The sequence below is a fragment of the Anomaloglossus baeobatrachus genome, chromosome 4 (assembly GCF_048569485.1).
Source record: "Anomaloglossus baeobatrachus isolate aAnoBae1 chromosome 4, aAnoBae1.hap1, whole genome shotgun sequence".
In the NCBI taxonomy this organism is placed as follows: Eukaryota; Metazoa; Chordata; class Amphibia; order Anura; family Aromobatidae; genus Anomaloglossus; species Anomaloglossus baeobatrachus.
This window is the reverse complement of record NC_134356.1, coordinates 267314984-267338954: the sequence shown is the minus strand read 5'-3', so window position 1 is coordinate 267338954 and position 23971 is coordinate 267314984. Positions and strand designations below refer to the sequence as shown.

Here is a 23971-nt window from a genome sequence, read left to right as displayed (position 1 = left end):
GATTATGGGCGGGTACTTGCTGATAACAGTCACAGTCCCGTCCATAATCACTTGCCTGCGCACATGTCACCAGCAGTCACACTGCTCAGTCCTGTGAGACTGGCACTGGGCATGCGCGGGGATGGCTGGAGCAGTGGGCGGTGCATCAGATATGGAAAGGAGCGATGGGGGCGGCATACAGGACCAGGGGCAGAATAACGGACGGCAGAGAGCCCGCCCCCGTGACGGATTTACAGAAGCTGCATACAAAAAGGTAGAACTTTATAAAGGCTTTATTTTGGTCTCACATGGGGCACAATAATAACAGGGACCTTCCTAGAATGCAGCCCAGGAGCTGCAGAGGGGGAAGCTTTTAGGTTTTGGGCGAAATTTCTGATGACAGGTTCCCTTTAAGAGTATCAAGGAGCCTGAGGTTTCAGATGCATGAACGCTGAAAGATTAATATTCACACTTATCTTGTTCTGTAAACAAGTTGAAAATCACCTGATGAACAAGCAAAATGCTCGCTTAGGGAGGTGAGACGATCGCACCGCAAAAGATCTTCATTCTCAGCGGCACATCAACAGGTGTAAACAGGACTCGCACTGCTGAGAACCATGGCCTAGGTGTACTGAGGGATACAGCAGTGTAGGTCGCTCAGAGCGTATCATTTACTTTTGGTATGTCTGTTGTCATACGGTGTTTGGCTCTTACGTTGCAGAGTCATGGCAGAATTAGAGTCTGTACAGACTAATACTCCATACTGTGGTTTATCTGGTGCTCTTGAGTTGTAGAGGAAGGCTCGCGCGTCAACCAGCCGTGTGCTCATTAGTGATTAGGCTAGCAGAAGTTAATGTCTGCAGGTTACATTTTGGATCACATGCAGCAGGAGACCTATCACAGTTACTCTCCGCCCTTGTTAAGATGGAGGGATCTGTCTTGCCATGACACCTATAGCTTTCACTAAACCAGTCCGTGTGCTGTTGTGTTCCAGTAACTGGCGATTTACTGCATGCTCCTTGGTGTGCTGTGGAATTCCTCCTGTCTTCTGGTTATTTCCTCCCTGCTCTTTATTTTTCTCCTTATTTGTTGTCTGATTACTCTGTGTGAGCGTGCTGCGTGATAAGAGTTTTGGTTTCCCCAGTTTGTCCTTATCTGTGCTTTCAACCATTATTATCCTGCCCCGGTCTTCCCCTGGGGTGGGGGAGAGGGGTTATTAGATCAGGAGCAGGGAAAGGAAGGCGGCCCAGACATCACCATTAGACGCATCTCTGGGAATAGGGATAGCTAGGGTCCCTTAGCCTGAGCCCCAGTTCAGTGTTATCCCCTCACACCCCATGACACCTGTGTAAAACAGGCTATTCAATGATCAACAGTCGTTTAGAGCTGGCGGTCTTTCCATGTTTACAAAAGTTAAGTGTGCATTTCAAAAATTGTTCAGGAAATCCATGATCATATGGAGTAAATATATATACTAAACAAAAATATAAACGCAACACTTTTGTTTTTGCTCCCATTTTCATGAGCTGAATTCAAAGATCTAAGACTTTTTCTATGTTCAAAAGGCCTGTCTCAAATATTGTTTTCACATTTGTGTAAATCTGTTTTGGTAAGAACTTCCACTTTGCAGAGATATAATCCAACCACATCACATTGCACAGGTGTGCCTTAGGCTGGTCACAATAAAATGTGCAGTTTTACCACACAGCACAATGCCACAGATGTTGCAAGTTTTGATGGAGTGTGCAATTGACATGGTGACTGCAGGAATGTCCTCCAGAGCTGTTACCTGTGAATAGAATGTTAATTTCTCTGTAGACCTGTAGAAGTGCAGCAATGCAAAATGGCTGTCATCCTCCGGGGTGGTCTCGAACCGGCTCACCTTTTATACATTGATAATAAAGCAAGGACTTTTACACAACAGTGTGTGCCACGGTTCTACCGTCTCTTATGATGATTACTCTACAATAAGCCATCTCTAAAGACGTTCCAGAGAATTTGGCAGTTCATCCAACTGGCCTCACAACCATAGACCATGCGTAACCACACCAGCCCAGGACCTCAACATCCACATCCAGCATCTTCAACTAAAAGATCATTTGAGTCCAGTCACCCGGACAGCTGCTGCAAAAGTCAGTCTGCACGACCAGAGAATTTCTGCACAAACTGCCTCAGTGAACCTCATCTGGATGCTGGCTGTCCTCATCGGGTTCTCCACCTGACTGCAGTTCGTTGTCGTAGCCGATTGAGTGGCCAAATTCTCACAGCCTATGGAGTCTGGCATGATTCAGAAATGTTCTCCTCATGGATGAATCCCAGTTTTCACTGTACAGGGTAGATACTGAATTGTTTTCTGACCCCCCCGAATTCTCCCAATACTGTAAAACTTTACATTTTACAGTGGCCTTTTAATGTAGCCAGCCTAAGGCACACCTGTGCAACAATCATGCTGTCTAATCAGCATCTTGCTAGGCCACACCTGTGAGGTGGATAGATTTTCTCGGCAAAGGAGAGGTGCTCACTATCAGATTTAGACAAATTTGTGAATAATACTTGGGAGAAAAAGGTTTTTTTGTGTACATAGAAAAAGTCTTACGGCTCATTGAAATGACCGTTCCGTCTGTCCTTTTCAGTTCCTGTTTTTTTGCGGACCTACTGACAGGACCATCTTTTCAATGTCTTTTGTGTAGGATCGGATGACACACGGAAGCACTTCCGTCTGCATAAGCTCCTACAAAAAAAAAACACATCAGATGCCGTATATCTGTTCCGTTATTATGGAACATGTCCTATTCTGTTCCGCAATTGCGGACAGTGACACAATACAAGTCAATGGGTCGGCAAATTTCCTGGAAGCCAGAAGGAAGCACTTCCGTGTGACCTCCGTTGGGTGCTCCTGCAGTCTGTGTTCCGCTAGCAAGGAAAAAAAGTCTTTTTCAGCTCACCCACAAGATCATTTCTCCTGGCTCCAAGACCCAGAACGGTGCAAGGACATAAACTCCGTGTTCAGGAATACAAAGCAACAAGTAGTGGAAATTCCTTTCCCAATCCAGAAACACGTCCGAGATTGTAGATGTGAATTAAAAGTTCATTTTATTGAAGGGATTATTAAAAATGACAATCGTTAGAAGGACATCCAAAAAAATTGATTTTTTATTTATTTTTTTAAAACAAAGTGTCTTATGCGTTTCTGGCCATTGTGGCCCTTAGTCATAGACATATGCTATCTAAATGAAACACATAATATATAGAAAAAAACCTCATCACTTCCCGGAGTGCTACATCCGGTCAAACATGCACAGGTTCGCCTAATTATATCAGCAAGGCAGCAGCCTAAAGCATTGCAAGAATTTTGTTTCTTGTAGCCAGCGGGAGTCTATTTCCTTTCTAGACCTCACCCTTGTTGGTGACTCAGTGAATAAACGAGTCAACTCTGAACTCTACAGGAAGGATGTATCAGGGAATTCCCTTCCTTATGCGACTAGTAATCATCCTAAACACATAGTAAGGAATATACCTGTAGGAGAATACGTTAGGGCCAGGAGATCCTGTAGTACTGAGGCAGCCTATGTAAAAGAATGTGAAGTCATTGATGGTAGACTGCGGAACAGGGGTTATGGTGGAGCAATGATTAATAGGGCCAAGAATAAAGTAAATCTTGAGTGCAGAGCACACTATTTGAAACAGAAAATCCCTATGGAAGGAACAAATCAGAATAGTGTCCCAGTATTTTCCACCCAATATATTAATAGTTTTTGGAAAATCACTGAAATTGTACGCAAGTTTTTGCCCATTCTATCTGTAGATAAAAAAAACTCTTAAAAATATTTTGGACACAGGCTGCAGATTTGCTTCTAGACGTGCCCCTACAATCGGCAGTCTTATCTCCCCTAGTGATCCATACCTGGCAAAACCTGCATGTAGTTCAATAAAAAATTTGTTACATGCGGCTCCTATAAGTGCGGCAAAAAGCAATGTGGGACATGCTCTCATATGTATAACACCAAACAGAGTGTCAGTTCCACTACTGGGAAACGCGATAAAATCAATTCTTTCATCAACTGCAGTTCAGACCACTGCGTTTATATTATAACTTGCGAAAAATGTCGCAAGCAGTATGTAGGCTCCACAAGCCGCACTTTAAGGAGACGCATTGGGGAACATTTATATGATGATATGAATCCCGCTTCGAGAAACCTGTCAGGGGCTTCACAGCATTTTTTATACAATCATAATGGGGATGTTAGTTCCTTTAAAGTGAATGCTGTGGAGCAGATTCCAGTCCCCAGAAGAGGTGGTGACCTTATTCAGATACTGCGGGACAGGGAAGCCAGGTGGATTTTGACATATAACACTTGCATGCCAATAGGCATGAACATCAAAAGTGATTTAATGTATATATACTGATATACTGATTATTGTTCTAAATGCTTCTGGTATTTATTGCATATAGGTATATTCATGATAATAATTATTCATAATTGATCTGCTTTTTGAGAAATGTTAATTTATGGAGAGTAATGGGTATAAATATTTCCTCCATGGGATCTTATGGAATTTAATGGATTATACTTAGCGCACCCCAAAGAGTTAAATTGATTCTGGAAGTCTTCCTTTTGCAATGCTTTAGGCTGCTGCCTTGCTGATATAATTAGGCGAACCTGTGCATGTTTGACCGGCTGTAGCACTCCGGGAAGTGATGAGGTTTTTTTCTATATATTATGTGTTTCATTTAGATAGTCATAGACATATGCTAAGTGCCACAATGGCCAGAAACGCGTAAGACGCTTTGTTTTTAAACATTTTATTGGATGTCCTTCTAACGTCATTTTTAATAATCTCTTCAATAAAATGAACTTTTAATTCACATTTACAATCTTGGATGTGTTGCTGGATTGGGAAAGGAATTTCCACTACTTGTTAGTCTGTGTCCCGCTCCCCGCAGCTGCTCACACTGCAGTGTGTCAGCATCTGCCCGCACAGCAGTGTCAGCAGCTGCGGGGGATGACGAGCGCCGACATTAGGAGGTTAGCAAAGTTCATTACCTTTGGTGATGAAGTCTACTGCACTCCTGACGTCAGCGCTCGTCACTGACTTCCATGCATGCCGCGTTCTCACATCAAGTCTCGCGGGCGGCCCAAGACTGTTTCTAGTGGTGACATCACAGGCCGCTTGCGATACTTCACTTGTGAACGTGGCGGATAATGTAAGTCAGTGACGAGCGCTGACATCAGGAGTGCAGCAGCGTTCATCACAGCAGGTAATGAGCTCGTCTAACATCATGAATTCAGCGCTTGTCATGCCCTGCAGTGACCTGGCCTGACCTCATGATGTTAGCTCCGGTCACTGCATTGCTCTACTAGCCAATAGGGAACATTCTGTTCTTCATTGACTGGGACAGTGAGTATGGTATGGATAGTCATGGGACCCCCTTGTTGGATTACGCCGGACCCGGATTTGCTTTTTTCTTACCAATAAATTGGTGAAAGAGGGAGTATGTTGGGGAGTGCGTTTTCAAATCAAAATTTGTCTGTCTATTTTTTTTTTTTATTACTGACTGGGTTTGTGATGTCGGGTATCTGACAGATGCCGTGACATCACTAACCCCAGGGCTTGATGCCAGGTGACATTACAAAGCTGGTATCAATCCCATATATTAACCCGATTGCCACTGCACCAGGGCATTCGGTAAGAGCCGGGTAAAGTCCCGGGACTGTCGCATCTAATGGATCAGGCAATTCCGGGCAGCTGCTGGCTGATATTTTTAGGCTGGGGTACTCACAATAACGTGGGTCTCCTCAGCCTGAGAATACCAGCCAATTAAAAAAAAAAAACAGCCAGCAGCTGTGAAGCTTTATCTTGGTTGGTATAAAAATTTAGGGGAATGCACGCCATTTTTTTTTTTTTTAATTATTTATTGTACTGTACGATATAGACCCACTCCCCGGTGACTGTGATTGTTTGCAGTCAGACAGCTGTCACTCAGCATGGGGGCGTGTCTGACTACAACCAATCACAGACGCCGGTGAGCAGGGAAGCAGTGAATATGAAATGAGCCTAATGAGCGGCTGGCTCGTAATGAACAAAGAGCTGCTGCAGGAGCAGCGTGCCAGCGAGTATGTAGCGCTTACTCCTACCCCTTTACGCCGAATTCTGTTCCCCATAGACCTTATAAGGGGCCAAAATCTGGCCAGATACCCTGGACTGTATATAACTATCCTTCCGTTTTTTTGTTTTTGCGGTCCGCAAAAAAACAAACAAAAAAAAAAAAAAAAAAAGGAAGTCACACAGACCGTACATGGAACGGACAGATGCATCCGTGGAAAAACATGTCCATAAAAATGGAATGGTCGTGTGAATGTAGTCTTAAGGGTACTTTACACGCTGCGACATCGCTAGCGATCTCACTAGCGATGTGAAATTCTAGATCACAAGTGCGATCTTTCGAGGTCGCACATGAGTAAAGAAGGGAATTTTGTTTACTTACCGTAAATTCCTTTTCTTCTAGCTCCTATTGGGAGACCCAGACAATTGGGGTGTATAGCTTCTGCCTCCGGAGGCCACACAAAGTATTACACTTTAAAAAGTGTAACCCCTCCCCTCTGCCTATACACCCCCCCCGTGCATCACGGGCTCCTCAGTTTTGGTGCAAAAGCAGGAAGGAGGAAACTTATAAATTGGTCTAAGGTAAATTCAATCCGAAGGATGTTCGGAGAACTGAAAACCATGAACCAAAAGAACAATTCAACATGAACAACATGTGTACACAAAAGAACAAACAGCCCGAAGGGCACAGGGGCGGGTGCTGGGTCTCCCAATAGGAGCTAGAAGAAAAGGAATTTACGGTAAGTAAACAAAATTCCCTTCTTCTTTGTCGCTCCATTGGGAGACCCAGACAATTGGGACGTCCAAAAGCAGTCCCTGGGTGGGTAAAGAATACCTCAGTAAAAAGAGCCGAAACGGCCCCCTCTTACAGGTGGGCAACCGCCGCCTGAAGGACTCGCCTACCTAGACTGGCGTCTGCCGAAGCATAGGTATGCACCTGATAGTGTGCAGACTAGACCAGGTAGCTGCCTGACACACCTGCTGAGCCGTAGCCCGGTGCCGCAATGCCCAGGACGCACCCACGGCTCTGGTAGAATGGGCTTTCAGCCCTGAAGGAATCGGAAGCCCAGAAGAACGGTAGGCTTCAAAAATCGGTTCCTTGATCCACCGAGCCAAGGTTGACTTGGAAGCCTGCGACCCCTTACGCTGGCCAGCGACAAGGACAAAGAGCGCATCAGAACGGCGCAGTGGCGCCGTGCGAGACACGTAGATCCGGAGTGCTCTCACTAGATCTAACAAATGCAAATCCTTTTCACATTGGTGAATTGGATGAGGGCAAAATGAAGGTAAGGAGATATCCTGATTGAGATGAAAAGGAGATACCACCTTAGGGAGAAATTCCGGGACCGGACGCAGAACCACCTTATCCTGGTGAAAAACCAGGAAGGGGGCTTTGCATGACAGCGCTGCAAGCTCTGACACTCTTCGGAGTGATGTAACTGCCACTAGAAATGCCACCTTCTGCGAAAGACGTGATAGAGAGACATCCCGCAGCGGCTCAAATGGTGATTTCTGAAGAGCCCGTAGAACCCTGTTGAGATCCCAGGGTTCCAGCGGCCGCTTGTAAGGTGGGACTATGTGGCAAACTCCCTGCAGGAACGTGCGGACCTGCGGAAGCCTGGCTAGACGCTTTTGAAAAAACACGGAAAGCGCCGATACTTGTCCCTTGAGAGAGCCGAGAGACAAACCCTTGTCCATTCCGGATTGAAGGAAGGAAAGAAAAGTGGGTAAGGCAAACGGCCAGGGGGTAAACCCCTTATCAGAGCACCAGGCTAAGAAGATCCTCCAAGCCCTGTGATAGATCTTGGCGGACGTTGGTTTCCTGGCCTGTCTCATAGTGGCAATGACCTCTTGAGATAATCCTGAGGACGCTAGGAGCCAGGACTCAATGGCCACACAGTCAGGTTGAGGGCCGCAGAATTCAGATGGAAAAATGGCCCTTGAGACAGCAAGTCTGGCCGGTCTGGGAGCGCCCACGGTTGACCCACCGTGAGGTGCCACAGGTCCGGGTACCACGACCTCCTCGGCCAGTCTGGAGCGACGAGGATGGCGCGGCGGCAGTCGGACCTGATCTTGCGCAACACTCTGGGCAGCATTGCCAGAGGAGGAAGAAATACATAAGGCAGTCGAAACTGCGACCAATCCTGAACTAAGGCGTCCGCCGCCAGAGCTCTGTGATCCTGAGACCGTGCCATGAATGCCGGGACCTTGTTGTTGTGCCGAGACGCCATGAGATCGACGTCCGGCGTTCCCCAGCGGCAACAAATCTCTTGAAACACGTCCGGGTGAAGAGACCATTCCCCTGCGTCCATGCCCTGGCGACTGAGAAAGTCTGCTTCCCAGTTTTCTACGCCCGGGATGTGAACCGCGGAGATGGTGGAGGCTGTGGCCTCCGCCCACAGCAGAATCCGCCGAACTTCTTGGAAGGCTTGACGACTGCGAGTGCCGCCCTGGTGGTTGATGTACGCGACCGCCGTGGCGTTGTCCGACTGTATGCGGATCTGCCTGCCCTCCAGCCACCGATGGAACGCCTTTAGGGCTAGATACACTGCCCTTATCTCCAGAACATTGATCTGAAGGGAGGACTCTGTCGGAGTCCAGGTTCCCTGAGCCTTGTGGTGGAGAAAAAACGCTCCCCACCCTGACAGACTCGCGTCCGTCGTGACCACAGCCCAGGATGGGGGCAGGAAAGATTTTCCCTTCGACAGAGAAGTGGGAAGAAGCCACCACTGAAGAGAGGTCTTGGCTGCCAGAGAAAGAGACGTTCCTGTCTAGGGACGTCGACCTCCTGTCCCATTTGCGGAGAATGTCCCATTGGAGTGGACGCAGATGAAACTGCGCAAAGGGAACTGCCTCCATTGCTGCCACCATCTTCCCCAGGAAGTGCATGAGGCGCCTCAAGGGGTGTGACTGGGCCCGAAGGAGAGATTGCACCCCTGTTTGCAGCGAACGCTGTTTGTCCAGCGGTAGCTTGACTATCGCTGAGAGAGTGTGAAACTCCATCCCGAGGTAAGTCAGTGATTGGGTCGGAGTCAATTTTAACTTTGGGAAATTGATGATCCACCCGAACCTCTGGAGAGTCTCCAGAGCAACGGTCAGACTGTGTTGACATGCCACCCGGGAGGGTGCCTTGACTAGGAGATCGTCTAAGTACGGGATCACCGAGTGGCCCTGAGAGTGCAGGACTGCCACAACGGATGCCATGACCTTGGTGAAGACCCGTGGGGCTGTCGCCAGGCCGAAAGGCAGTGCCACAAACTGAAGGTGTTCGTCCCCAATGGCGAAACGCAGGAAGCGTTGATGCTCTGGTGCGATCGGCACATGGAGATAGGCATCCCTGATGTCGATTGATGCTAGGAAGTCTCCTTGGGACATCGAAGCGATGACAGAGCGGAGGGATTCCATGCGAAACCGCCTGGTTCTCACATGTCTGTTGAGCAATTTGAGGTCCAAAACGGGACGAATGAACCGTCCTTTTTTGGCACCACGAACAGGTTGGAGTAAAAACCGCGACCACGTTCCTGAAGGGGAACGGGGATCACAACTCCTTCTGTTTTCAGAGTGTCCACCGCCTGAAAAAGTGCAATGGTTCGCTCGGGGGGCGGAGATGTTCTGAAAAAACGAGTCGGAGGACGAGAGCTGAACTCTATCCTGTAACCGTGAGACAGAATGTCTCTCACCCATCGGTCGTGGACATGTGGCCACCAGGCGTCGCAAAAGCGGGAGAGCCTGCCACCGACCAAGGATGCGGTTTGGGGAGGTCGAAAGTCATGAGGAGGCCGCCTTGGAGATGGTGCCTCCGGCGGTCTTTGGAGGACGTGACTTAGACCGCCATGCAGAAGAGTTCCTCTGGCTCTTCTGTGGCCTGTTGGACGAGGAGGATTGGGATCTGGCTGAGGGCCGAAAGGACCGAAACCTCGCTTGAATTTTTCGTTGCTGAGGTCTCTTTGGTTTGGGCTGGGGTAAGGACGAGTCCTTTCCCTTGGATTGCTTAATAATTTCATCCAATTGCTTGCCAAACAATCGGTCGCCAGAAAAAGGCAAACCGGTCAAGAACTTCTTGGAAGCAGAGTCTGCCTTCCATTCGCGTAGCCACATGGCCCTGCGGACCGCCACCGAATTGGCGGATGCTACGGCTGTACGGCTAGCCGAGTCTAGGACAGCATTCATGGCGTAGGATGAAAATACTGACGCCTGAGAAGTCAAAGACGCTACTTGCGGAGCAGAGGTACGGGTGACCGCATTAATCTCAGACAGACAAGCTGAGATAGCCTGGAGTGCCCACACTGCTGCAAAGGCTGGGGCAAAAGACGCGCCTATGGCTTCATAGATGGATTTCATTGGGAGCTCTATCTGCCTGTCCGTGGCATCCTTGAGCGATGAACAGTCAGCCACTGCTACTACGGATCTAGCCGCCAGTCTAGAGACTGGAGGATCCACCTTGGGACATTGAGCCCAACCCTTAACTACGTCAGAGGGGAAGGGGTAACGTGTGTCATTAAGGCGTTTAGTAAAGCGCTTGTCCGGAAAAGCTCTGTGCTTCTGGACAGCATCTCTGAAGTTAGAGTGATCGAAGAAAGCACTCCGAGTACGTTTGGGAAACCTAAACTGGTGTTTCTCCTGCTGTGAAGCCGACTCCTCCACAGGTAGAGGCGGGGGAGATAGATCTAGCACCTGGTTGATGGACGCTATAAGGTCATTGACTATGGCGTCCCCTTCAGGTGTATCAAGATTGAGAGCAACGTCAGGGTCAGAGTCCTGGGCTGCGACCTCCGCCTCATCCTCCAGAGAGTCCTCAAGCTGAGACCCCGAACAGCGTGATGAAGTCGGGGAAGATTCTAAGCGAGCCCGCTTAGCCGGTCTGGGACTGCGGTCCGTGCCGGAGTCCTCCACGTAATAGCTAGAGGCCACCCCAGAAGCACGCTTCGTCGCAGACCAAGAGGGGCCTGGGGGCGATCCCGCAGTGCCCGGGGCCTGTGTAAGGGCCGGTCTGGACTGCAGGGCCTCTAGTATCTTAGCAGACCATTTGTCCATAGACTGAGCCATGGATTGTGAAAGTGACTCAGAGTTTCTCAGCTAAAACTGCAAACTCCGTCCCTGCCACCTGGACAGGGGAAGCCGGCCACAAGCTAACAGTACAGCCGAACCGATAAAATGTATACAAATATAATATATATATATATATATATATATATATATATATATATATATATATATATATATATATATATATATACAGTTCGGCACCCTAGGGGGACCAGCACCGGGTGACCGGTGTGGCTTACCGACCGCTCAAGCGGTGTGTGGCCACAAGATTCCCTGCCTCGGGTCTCCCAGAGCTGCAGCCAGAAGTCCTCCACCGGCAGAATGAGCTTAAAACATGGCTGTCGGCGTTCACAGGGGAGGAGGGAGCCGTGGGCGTAACTAAAAAAGTGCGGGAATCTGGTGCCCCAGAGTGATTAGTGAGGGGGGAGGAGGACACCTAAGTGTGCTCCAGCCCTCACTGTCGGCGTCAGGCCGACCGTCCCGCCCTTACCCCTGACTGGCAGGCCCGGGGGCGGGAGTTTAAGGCACTAGGCCGCAAAAGCCGGGGACTAAATTTAAAACCGCGGCCGGAAAGCAGGCGCGGTAGTCCCGGTCGTCATTCTAACACAGCGGCCGCTGCAGCGTCTGAGGCCAAGGTGCTCCATGCACCGTCCCCAAGGGGACACAGAGTACCTGTAGATGCAGGGCCCTGTCCCTGATGATACTCAGTCTCCTGTCCGTCAGAATCCCACAGGGGCTGCAGAGGGAGCCCGGTCCCAGTGCCTGGATGACCGGTTAGGATCCCACTTCTCCCAGAGCCCCTAAGGGATGGGGAAGGAAAACGGCATGTGGCTCCAGCCTTTGTACCCGCAATGGGTACCTCAACCTTAACAACACCGCCGACTCAGTGGGGTGAGAAGGGAGCATGCCGGGGGCCCTGTTAGGGGCCCTCTTTTATTCCATCCGATACAATCAGCAGCTGCTGCTGACTAAAATGGGAGCATGAGTGAATGTGTGCCTCCTTCAACACAAAGCATAAAAACTGAGGAGCCTGTGATGCACGGGGGGGTGTATAGGCAGAGGGGAGGGGTTACACTTTTTAAAGTGTAATACTTTGTGTGGCCTCCGGAGGCAGAAGCTATACACCCAATTGTCTGGGTCTCCCAATGGAGCGACAAAGAAATGACCTATGTGCGATCTCAAGAGATCGCACTTGCGATCTAGAATTTCACATCGCTAACGAGATCGCTAGCGATGTCGCAGTGGGCAAAGTACCCTTTAGAGTTCAGCTCATGAAGCATGGGAGCAAAAACAGTGTTCTGTTTATATTTTTTTCAGTGTGTATGTGTATGTATAATATATATATTATATACACACACACTTTTATGCACTACAAACCCATATATTAAAAATGGTGAATGCCTCATTGTGTAAAATTACATGAACAGCATTTTAGATCCATCACTTACCAATAGCAGCTTTGCCCCAAATTTGCACATGGAGTTCTGCTTGTTCTTGATGGGAGTTCTGATTAAATAGGTCTTTCCAGTTATTTTCTACTTTTTGCAATCGTGAGCCCTTATGTCCCTTTTCATCTTCTTCCCAGGGATTCCATTGTTCGTTGCCAAAATAGAGAGACCCTGACAAGTTAGGAAAGGTTTCATTTAGAGAAACAAGGAATATCCTATTGGGAAAAATCCTTTAAAGGGAACCAAACATCAGGATTTTCGTGTATAAGGCGCAGCCAGTGCAGTACTGGCACTATCAGGCACAGGCTGTACATACCATCAGGGGGCAGCTCGGGTGTTTAGGCTGTGAAATCCAACTTTATAAAGTATGAAAATCCGTGCACTTTTTGATTGACGTGTGCACCTCGCTGCTAATGTGCGGGCAGGTTATGCACATGTATCCCCGCCCCCCCCGCCACCTGTTCCTCCCTCTCACTGGCCGTATGTAAATTTCTCTCTTCAGAAACTGGGCGCCTGCGCATAGCGCTCATCTCCGGCGCCATGTTTCTGAAGCCCACTGTACTTACTGCATACTTACTTAGGTGCAGGTAATTGCGTCCTCCCATCAGCTGTTCTGCAGTCCTGTTGTGACCACGCGCGCTCCTGCGGTCACAACGGGATCTGAAGAAGTGAGGGCGCATGCGCCGCCCTCTCTTGCAAAATACAAAGTACAGCGGCCTTCAGAAACATGGCGCCGGAGATAAGCGCTATGCGCAGGCGCCAACCCTGGCGCCATGTTTCTGAACAGAGAAATTTACATACGTCCATAACACGCCCGGACATTAGGAGAGAGGTGCACACGTCAATCAAAAAGTGCACGAATTTTCAAACTTTATAAAGTTGGATTTCACTGACTAAACACCCGAGCTGCACCCTGATGGTATGTACACACTGTGCCTGATAGTGCCAGTGCTGCACTGGCTGCAGCTTATACACGAAAATCCTGATGTTTGGTTCCCTTTAAAAAGAATTATCCCATCACAGACATATCCCATACATGTTCCCATGTGTGAAAACACCTTGTTTTTGTTCAAGTGTCCTCACCAAAATATGCAATAATCTGCTCTAAATATTGTGTTTCTTTCTGCATTTGTTTTCACAGTTTTGATGCATTTTTTTTAAACGGGTTATTGGGAGTTTCAGGGTCACTATAGAGAAAAGCGCAATAAAATGTACCGTTTAGTGGCGTTGGCATGAATTTTCACGACATCACATCTACCTCGCTTCATTACAATGGATTTTCTCACAAAACATACAGCTATGTGGGGACTCAGATCTATTTTTAGGATTGGTGTCCACTGAGCCACCCAGTGAAGAAATAAGGCTGCTTTCACACATCCGGTTTTTGCTGAGCGGCACAATACGGCGCTCTGCAGAAAAACCGCAACCATTTTTTTTTTGCCGCCGGTTGCGTTTTTTTCCCGCATAGACTTGCATTAGCGCCGTATTGTGCCACAGGGCCTTGCATTGTGTCCGGTTTTTGCCGGATGCGGCATATTTAGCCCATGCGGCGGCCGGATGGAACGTTGTCTGGCACGTTTTTTGGTGCGGCGAAAAAACGCATCGCACCGGCGCAATTTACAATGCAAGCCTATGGACGCCGGATGCGGCGTCCTGCGGCAAAAAACGCATCCGGACCCGGAAGTGTTTTTTTGCACAGTGCATGCTCAATATCAAGCCTCCTCCGTCAAAAAACGGACGGGCCGCATGGAAAAACGTATGCAACGGATCTGTTTTTTTCGCCGCATCCGTTGCATAGGTTTTTGAGCTGGATTGAGCCGCACTGCTAAAAACAGATGTGTGAAAGCAGCTGAAGGGCTGCCGCATGAGTAAACGGAGAATTAGCTGTTACTAGTGATCAGAGGGGGTGCTCGCCAGTGTTTGTTACTCGATCGAGCATCAAGGACCTAGATTCTACATTCTCAGGCGGAACTCGAGTACCGAGTATAATGGAAGTCAGTGGGAAGCGAGAGCATTGTTAAACTCTGATGCTCAATGGAGTAATGAGAAGTGGCAAGCACATTCGCTCATCACTAGCTGCTACACATTTTACTCTTTTTATGGAGTTAGTGAGACAGCTGATCAAGCACACACCTTCATTTATTGCTTGCCTGCATGGATCAGGGTTCCCCAACTCCAGTCTTCGGGGCCGCCAACAGTGCATGTTTTCAGGATTTCCTTAGCATTGCATGGGTGTTGGAATCATCAACTGTGCAGGTGATTAAATTATCACCTGTGCAATACTAAGGAAACCCATGGATTAGATGGTGCCTGCAAAGAAGTACACCTAGCTCATGAAAGGAACAACCCTTTAAAGAGACTAAGCCCATGGCTGTACAAACCAACTATAACCGCTTAGTGCATCATGGCGGAGCTAAACATTTAAGGGCACTTTCCCACCTGCTTATTTTCCATCTCTCTCTACCCTCCTCGTTTTCGTTGATTGACAGTTGACTTCAAAGAGCCAGAAAAGAGCAGAGCTAGATGGGAAAACATGCAGGTGGGTGCTGCATCTACATACCAGGTGTACATTCTATCGCAAAAGTAAGTACACCCCTCACATTTTTGTAAATATTTTATTAGATCTTCTCATGGGACAACACTGTATATCACACTTTTATACAATGTAAAGTAGTCCGTGTACAGCTTGTATAACCGTAAATTCGATGTGCCCTCTACATAACTCAACACAGCCATTAATGTCTAAACCACTGACAACAAAAGTGAGTACACCCCTAAATGAAAAATGGCCATGTCCATATTTTGTGTCACTACTAGTGATGAGCGAGCATTACCATGATTGGGTGCTCTGTACTCGTAACAAGCAGTTGGATGTTTGGATGGGCGCCACTCTAGTACCTGAGTATAATGGATGTCAATGGGGGACTCGAGCATTTTCCCCGATTTCCTGGAAAAATGCTCGAGTCCCTCATTGACTTCCATTATACTTCAGTCCCACCCATCTGAGCATCCAACTGCTTGTTATGGGTACAGAACACCTGAGCATGGTAGTGCTCATCATCACTAGTGGCCACCATTATTTCCAAACACCGCCTTTATTCTCTTGGGCATGGAATTCACGAGAGCTTCACAGAAGCCACTGGAATCCTCTTCCACTCCACCATGACGACATCACTGAGCTGGTGGATGTTAGAGACCTTGCACTCCTTCACCTTCCGTGTGAAGATGCCGCCCCACTGATGCTCAATAGAGTTTAGGACTTAAGACATGCTTAGCCAGTTCTGCACCTTTACCCTCAGTTTCTTTAGCAAGACAATGGGAATGTCTTGGAGGTGTTTTAGAGTCATTATGTTGGAATATGAAGGCATCATGCTCTGCTTCAGTATGTAACAGTACATGTTGGCATTCAATGAACTGTAGTTCCCTGCATTCGGCAGCACTCATGCAGCCCCAAACCATAACACTCTCACCAACACGCTTGACTGTAGGTAAGACACACTTGTCTTTGTACTCCTCACCTGGTTGCCGCCAAAAAAGCTTGACACCATTTGAACCAAATAGGTTTATCTTGGACTCATCAGACCAGAGGACATGGTTTCAGTAGTCCATGACTTTAGTCTGCTTGTCTTCAGCAAACTGTTTGCAGGCTTTCTTGTGTATCAGCTGTAGAAGAGGCTTCCTTCTGGGACAACAGCCATATAGACCAATTTGATGCAGTGTGCAGCTTATGGTCTGAGCACTGACAGGCTGACCCCCAAACCCCTTTAACCTCTTCAGTAATACTGGCAGCACTCATTATTTTGAAAAGACAACCTCTGGATAGGATACTGAGCACATGCACTCAACTTCTTCTGAGTGGAACCTGTCTTGTTAAACCACTGTATGGTCTTGGCCACCATGCTGCAGATCAGATTCAGGGTGTTGGCAATCTTTATGTAGAGCAACAATTATTTTTTTCAGATCCTCAGAGAATTCTTTGCCATGAGGTGCCATGTTGATCTTCCAATGACCAGTATGAGAGAGTGTGAGCCATGATACGCCCAACTACAGGGCCGGGGGTACTTTGAATCAGGCCGGACTAGTCCGGGGATGTCAGCGGTGGCGGGGTCCGACTCCGTGACCCTGGCGGAGTCATTTAATGAATAAAGGGGATGATGATGGGAGTTGTATTTTTAATAAAATAAAGTTTGTGACGCCACCTGTGGTTTTGTGTTTAAATGGGCTGCTGCTGCGCTGTGTGTTCCCCGAGGCAGGTGATGAGGGCGCAGCTGAGGTGTTCTTGCTCCCCACAGGTGGAGCAGGACCCCGGGGCGACCGTTGGTGATTTAAAAAGTCTGTCAGGGCAGGTTGTGACACAGGAGGAATGGAGACGACACCAGGGCTTTGCAACAAGTCTTTTACTCACTGTATTGATTGAAGCTTGACAGCCTTTTTAGTCCATGCACAGTGTGCTGGGATCCCCAGTGATGGGCAACCACCCATCCCGAGTAAGTCCGAGGCCAGTACAGGTTCTCCCTTTTGTTTGCCTTTCCTGGCCGTCTCTCTGCGCTGACTTTCTCCCTCCTGTCCTGCGCCTCCACACACAGTGCCCTGAGCCACGGGCCGCGGACCTGCAATGGGACTTCTGTCTGCCTGGCTCCCTAGTCCTCTGTAGCACCTTTCCAGTTCCAGTGGATTTGTGTGCTGCTTGTGGCCCAAAGGTGCGTACAGCCACCCTGGCCTCTGGCGTTACTAGGAAGTCCTGAAGTATCGTCCTAGCCTAGGGTCCAAAACCCAGTTTGCGACCAATCCCTTCACCTTGAGCAATTGTCTGTGAAACGTGACTATAGGGGTATCTGACACTTCCCCTAGGTCACTGGGATTCTTCCTTCCATCTCCTCAGTTGAGCAAGACCCCTGGGGCCCTCACCCCTAGTCGGTCTCCTCCCTCCTCCTGACTGACTCTCCTAACCGACAATTTTCAAAGCTCCGTCCATTTTACCTCACACAGCTCACCCACTAAGCTCCACCCCCTGGATGGTTCTAGAGACAGTGCACCGGGCTTAAGTGCCATAACCAGACTACTGGTCGCTATGCGGCATTAATGGGACCTGCCCCGGCCCTGATCTAATGTGTGAGCTAACTATTGGGTGTCTGCAGGTTTTTGGTGCGTGAACCAATAGATGGCCTCTTTCTTACCCAGGATGGGGCACCACACATCTGGCTGAGGTGCAGTACTTCTGTTGCAACGTAACCTCAGGGGCGCCACAATAACACCAAATTTATCACACCTGCTCCCCATTCACACATAAGACCTTGTATGAATAATGAGTCACAAGACACCAGGGAGGAAAAATGGCCAATTGTGCACAATTTTGCCATTTTCACTTAGGGGTGTACTCACTTTTGTTGCCAGCGGTTTAGACATTAATGGCTGTGTGTTGAGTTAGGCTAGGTCCACATTTCCGTTGTTTATGATCAGTTACAATCCGCCGCTCTGATAAACGCAATCCGTTTGGCGGATTCCGTTGTTTCCCATAGACTTGTACGCGCAGCGGATTGTGACTGATGCCCTTGCGATGCATCCGCCGCCCGACTGATCAGTCGTGGAACGCCTGACCATCGGTCGGCAGGAACGCAGCATGTAGCGTTTTGAGCAGCGGAATTCTTTTGCTTTTGCTGCGCATGCTCTCTCTCTCGGCGGCCGATCAGCTGATCACCTGGCGGCCGGCTTCTGTGAGCGATCGGCTGATCACCCGGCTTCCGTGAGCGATCGGCTGATCACCCGGCGGCCGGCTTCTGTGAGCGATCAGCTGATCATTCACAATAGCCGGCCGCCGGGAGATCATCTGATCGCTCTCAAAAGCCGGCAGCCGGCTATTGTGAACGATCACTCGTTTTACAACGGAATCCGCTTTCTTGTGACGATGCATTCCAATTCTTGTCACCCGTTGTACAACGCATCAGTGACAAGCATCAAGCAACGCATGTGACTGATGCAAAACAACGGAAATGTGAACCTAGCCTTAGGTGGGCTTTGCACATTGCGACATCGCAAGCCGATGCTGTGATGCCGCACGCGATAGTCCCCGCCCCCGTCGCAGGTACGATATCCTTGTGATAGCTGGCGTAGCGAACATTATCACTACGGCAGCTTCACATGGACACACCTGTCCTGGGACGTCTCTCTGGCCGGCGACCCGCCTCCTTATTAAGGGGGCGGGTCGTGCGGCATCACACGGCAGGCGGCCAATAGGAGCGGAGATGAGCGGGATGTAAACATCCCGCCCACCTCCTTCCTTCCGCATATCCTACGGAAGCCGCGGTGACGCCGGTAGATGTTCCTCGCTCCTGCAACTTCACACAGCGATGTGTGCTGCCGCAGGAACGAGGGACAACATCGGACCGTCGCGTCAGCGTAATTATGGATTACGCCGACGCTGCACCGATGATACGATTACGACGCTTTTGCGCTCATTAATCGTATCATCGAGCCTTTACACACTACGATGTCGCATGCGATGCCGGAAGTACATCATTTTCAATTTGACCCCACCGACATCGCACCTGCGATGTCGTAGTGTACAAAGCCCACCTTAGGGCGGCTTTGCACACTACGACATCGCAGGTGCGATGTCGGTGGGGTCAAATCGAAAGTGATGCACATCCGGCGCCACTTGCGATGTCGTAGTGTGTAAATTCTAGATGATACGATAAACGAGCGCAAAAGCGTCGTTATCGTATCATCGGTACAGGCTCCGACATTTCCGTAATGCCGGTGCAGAGAGGTACGATGTTGTTCCTCGTTCCTGCGGCAGCACACATCGCTGTGTGTAAAGCCGCAGGAGCGAGGAACATCTCCTTACCTGCCGCCAGCGGCTATACGGAAGGAAGGAGGTGGGCGGGATGTTTACATCCTGCTCATCTCCGCCCCTCTGCCGCTATTGGCCGCCTGCCGTGTGACGTCGCTGTGACGCCGCACGACCCGCCCCCTTAGGAAAGAGGCGGGTCGCCGGCCAGAGCGACGGTCGCAGCGCAGGTGAGTGCATGTGAAGCTGGCGTAGCGATAATTTTCGCTACGCCAGCTATCACAAAATATCGTACCTGCGACGGGGGCGGGGACTATCGCGTGCGACATCGCAGCATCGCCTTGCGATGTCGCAACGTGCAAAGCCCGCTTTAGAGGGCACACCAAATTTACACTGTTATACAAGCTGTACACTGACTACTTTACATTGTATCAAACTGTCATATCTTCAGTGCTGTCCCATGAAAAAATATAAAATATTTACAAAAACGTGAGGGGTATACTCACTTTTGTGATATACTGTATGTATCTAAGGGCCCGAAATAAATAGCCATTAGTATCAAAAGTATAAAGACAGAATGGCAGACAACAGCTCTAAAATCCTATACATATCCAAATAGTCCATATGTAAAGGTTACCACATATAAACCGCTGACATGCGCACTTCAGTAACCACGTATTGTGAAGCATAGTCTGCGTCCTCTGGGCAGGAGTACCGCCATTCCTGGGCAGGGGTAATTACACCTCGCCTTCCTGTACAATACGACCTGCTATAGGCAGTGTCCCCCTCACACCCGCAGGACTGCGCTCCCGGCTACGTGCACACTACACCCTCAGGACTGAATTACACAGACCAATCAGGGCACTGCGCTCATTCATGTTTTCGGAAATGACAGCGGTGACGTGGTTGGTTACTCTCCTCCGTTACATACTGGGAACCATCGGCCGTTCTCATACACCATGGCACGGTGCAGCGCTGCACACATCGTTACCTCTGCTGCCCGCTTCCTTTTTGCTCACTACCCTGTGCACCCGTGACACCTGTGGCGGTCGGAAGAAGACATTATAGGCGGCGTAGAAGGAGAAGGCGCAGTACAGGAGCACTAGGACGGAACAGCAGAACTTCTTTCGGGTGAATCTCATGCTGCTGCAGCCGCCATATTCTGCTCCTGTGCTAGCAGACTCCGCCCCCTCCCCGTGCTCTGATTGGTAGGGGCTGGGACAGGCTGCTGGACCGAGCAGTATAAAGGGGCCTGACTTCCGGTTACAAGCAAAGCGGCGCGTTCATGCGCTGCGCGCACAGCTTCTTACGTATAATCACACTGAGTATGCGCGTGGTTTTTGAGGCCCTAGTTTTCGCTGGTCAAAAACGCTGTATATTACAGTACAAGCACAGTGGTTGGGATGTATAGACCTCTCATGACCACTGTGCTTGTGTTTTACTGTGTAAACACCTGTTGAGCATTTTTCCAAGCAGCGGCAACAAGTCAATTTCTGTGAGGAATTTCCACATAGATTTGCATTTGGCCTCCTTCACACGTCCGTGTTTGGTCCGTTTCCTCACGTACTGGAGACACAGGCACACTAGACCCATTACGCTCATGTGCGTATTCTGCCATGGACCGTGTGTACGTGTGGAGCAGACGTGTGCCCGTGTGCTCCACACGTAGACATGTCCGTTATTCTCCGGCATCACGGGTGTCACACGGAACGCAAATGGGTCACGCGGAACGCAAACGGACCACATAGATGTGTTCCGTGAGCACGTGTCTGCGAGAAAAAAAAACTTTACTCACCTTCTCCAGCCCTCCTGTCTCTGCCGCAGCTGTCACTTGCTTCCGACCGCTGCTCATTGCATATTCACTTCACTGCGGCCGGAAGCAGCAGCAGCGGGGAGTCGGCAGGACCGGCGATGAAGATGAGCACCACGGACAGCGAAGCCAGGGACAGGTGAGTAGAAAGTTCTCGTTCTCCGTGTGTTATCACAGATAACACACAGAACACACGTGTGCCATAAACACGGCACACGGAGGGCAATGCGCACCTCTGACACGTCCGTGAAAAATGTGCGTGATTTTCACGGACGTGTAAAAGAGGCCTTAGGGTGGGTGCACATTATCAGAACACGCTGTGCCCTGGACGCAGCAAGGCTTCTGCAGAAACATTTTTGTGGGAGAATGCAGCGTCCATGCCCACGATCCGGGTTCTGGGTGCTGTATATTTTCAGTGTTCTCCCCAAGCATAAATTGACATGTTACAGCTTGGAAAGCCATTGCAGGTCAGTTTATGGTGTGGAGAAAAGAAGCACAGTTGGCATGGGATTTCTATAAATCCATCCACTGTGCTTGTACTATACAATGCAGAGTTTTGGACGCAGCAACAATACGCTGAGTCCAAAACGCTGCTATTCCTGATTGTGGGCACTTATCGTAAGGCTGCATGCCCGCGATCAGGGTTCACAACATTTTGGACACAGCATGTTTTTGCTGCTTCCAAAACGCTGCGTTGTACAGTACAAACACAGTTAATGGATTTATAGAAATCTTGTGCCCTCTGCTTGTGTTTTCCGCAGTGTAAACTGACCTGCGGTGAGTCTTTCCGAGCCGCGGCATATAAATTTATTGCTGCAGAGCCGTGAGTGTTCTCCGCAATGAAAACAGAGAGAAAGTCTGCAGCTTCCCAAAGCCTGATCGTGGGCACAGGCAGCTGCGTTCTCCTGCGGGGAACACTCACGGCCCGACAGGAGAAGATATGCTGTGTCCAGGATGCAGCAAGTCCGGATCGTGGGCACATACCCTAAGATGCCTAAATTTCACAGGTTAAAACGCACGTCCGCCTTTGGTACCCTAAAGGGCGCTTTACACGCTACAATATATCTTACGATGTGTCGGCGGGGTCACGTCGTAAGTGACGCACATCCGGCATCGTAAGTTACATTGCAATGTGTGACAGGTACGTGCGATTGCGATTGAACGGTAAAACGTTCATCGCATGCACGTCGTTTAATTCCTAAAAATTGAATGTCAGATTGTTCATCGTACCCGGGGTAGCGCACATCGCAGTGTGTGACACCCCGGGAACGATGAACAGATCTTACCTGCGTCCTGCGGCTCCCGGCCGGCTATGTGGAAGGAAGGAGGTGGGCGGGATGTTTACGTCCCGCTCATCTCCGCCCCTCCGCTTCTATTGTCCGGCTGCCGCGTGACGTCGATGTGACGCTGAGCATCCCTCCCACTTCAGGAAGTGGACGTTCGCCGCCCACATCGAGGTCGTATGGACGGGTAAGTACGCGTGACGGGGGGGTTATTCGTTTGTGCGACACATTCAACAAATTGAACGGGCTGCACATACAATGGGGGCGGGTACGATCGCATATGATATAGAAATCTACTGCCCACTGTGCTTCTATTCTCAGCAGTATAAACTGACCTGCGGCATGGCTTCCCGAGCTGAAGCATGTCAAATTATTTTTGCGGAGATGCGAATGTTCTCAGTGGACAGAACACAGCGAAAATATGCAGCGGCAACATCTCTGACCATGGGCACTGACGCTGAGTTCTCCTGTTGACAACACCCGCTTGTAGAACGCAGTGTGCTCGGATTGTGGGAACGTATCCTAAAGGTACAAGCAAATGATCCGGTCACGCTGCATTCTAGACGCAGTGTTGTTCCTCTTGCAGAGGCGCTAATGTTGTCCACTGGAAAACACAGCATTTGTGTCTACAATCAGGATTCTGGGTACAGTGGATTTTTGCTGTGTTCTGCCACTGAGAACACTTGCGTCTCCACAAGCATAAATTGATATGCTGCGGCTCGGAAAGTCACACCGCCTAACAGTTTACGCTGCAGAAAAAAGAAGCACAGTGGGCATGAGATTTCTCGAAATCCCATCCACTCTGCTTGTACTGTACAGCACATAATTTTGGACGCAGCGAAAACATGCGTCAAAATGCTGCTATTTCTGGTCATGAGAACATACCTTTAGGGGCAGAAACGAATCAAAAACACATGTAACCCACACTTAACAATGTCAATACCAGGAAGCTTCAAAAAACTAAATAGTTTTATTTAAAGGATGGCACGCCAAATAGACACAAAAAAGGCAGCGTCAAAAACGCAATGAAACTTAAGGCTTGGAGATGGTGCAGAAGTAAGTCTATAAGTCTCTCCAGCTTCAAAAAAATCACGCACATGTCAATTTATTTTATAGACAAATATAAGTGCAATATATTTATGGCCTGTCCAGTTATTTCTCGATGGTTGGCTGACTATATGTATGCGTTTTGCATACTTACAATCACATACTGACTGGTCTTATCTTGCTTCAATCAATAAAACAGTAGTACTGTAGGAGTCTAGTTGTCACATGACCACAAGTATACTAATCACATACATACAACCCCCCCCCCCCCCCCCACTCGTGCAGTGCATACAGGGGAATCACACACTGTCACAATTCTGCAGTCATATCAGTCATATACAGTGCTGGACAAAAGTATTGGCACCCCTGCAATTCTGTCAGAGAATACTCAGTTTCTTCCTGTAAATGATTGCAATCACAAATTCTTTGGTATTATTATCTTCATTTAATTTGTCTTCAATGAAAA

At 49.0% G+C, this 23971-nt stretch overlaps 1 protein-coding gene across 2 annotated transcripts in view; it reads right to left on the bottom strand.

Annotated features, from left to right (window-relative positions):
* The window catches only part of RXYLT1 (ribitol xylosyltransferase 1), a 47123-nt gene extending 26574 nt beyond the window's left edge, over nucleotides 1-20549 (bottom strand). The window contains exons 1-2 of one of the 2 annotated variants that reach the window (XM_075344818.1): nucleotides 20357-20549; nucleotides 12579-12749 (exon numbers count right to left, since the gene is read on the bottom strand). In XM_075344818.1, the coding sequence (XP_075200933.1) occupies nucleotides 12579-12749; nucleotides 20357-20507 (322 nt within the window). In that variant the 5' untranslated portion in view covers nucleotides 20508-20549. Of the gene's footprint in view, nucleotides 1-12578; nucleotides 12750-20002; nucleotides 20184-20356 lie in introns of those variants that run through there. The other variant, XM_075344819.1, reaches the window with a different exon arrangement.
* Between the last annotated feature and the right edge of the window lie 3422 nt (nucleotides 20550-23971).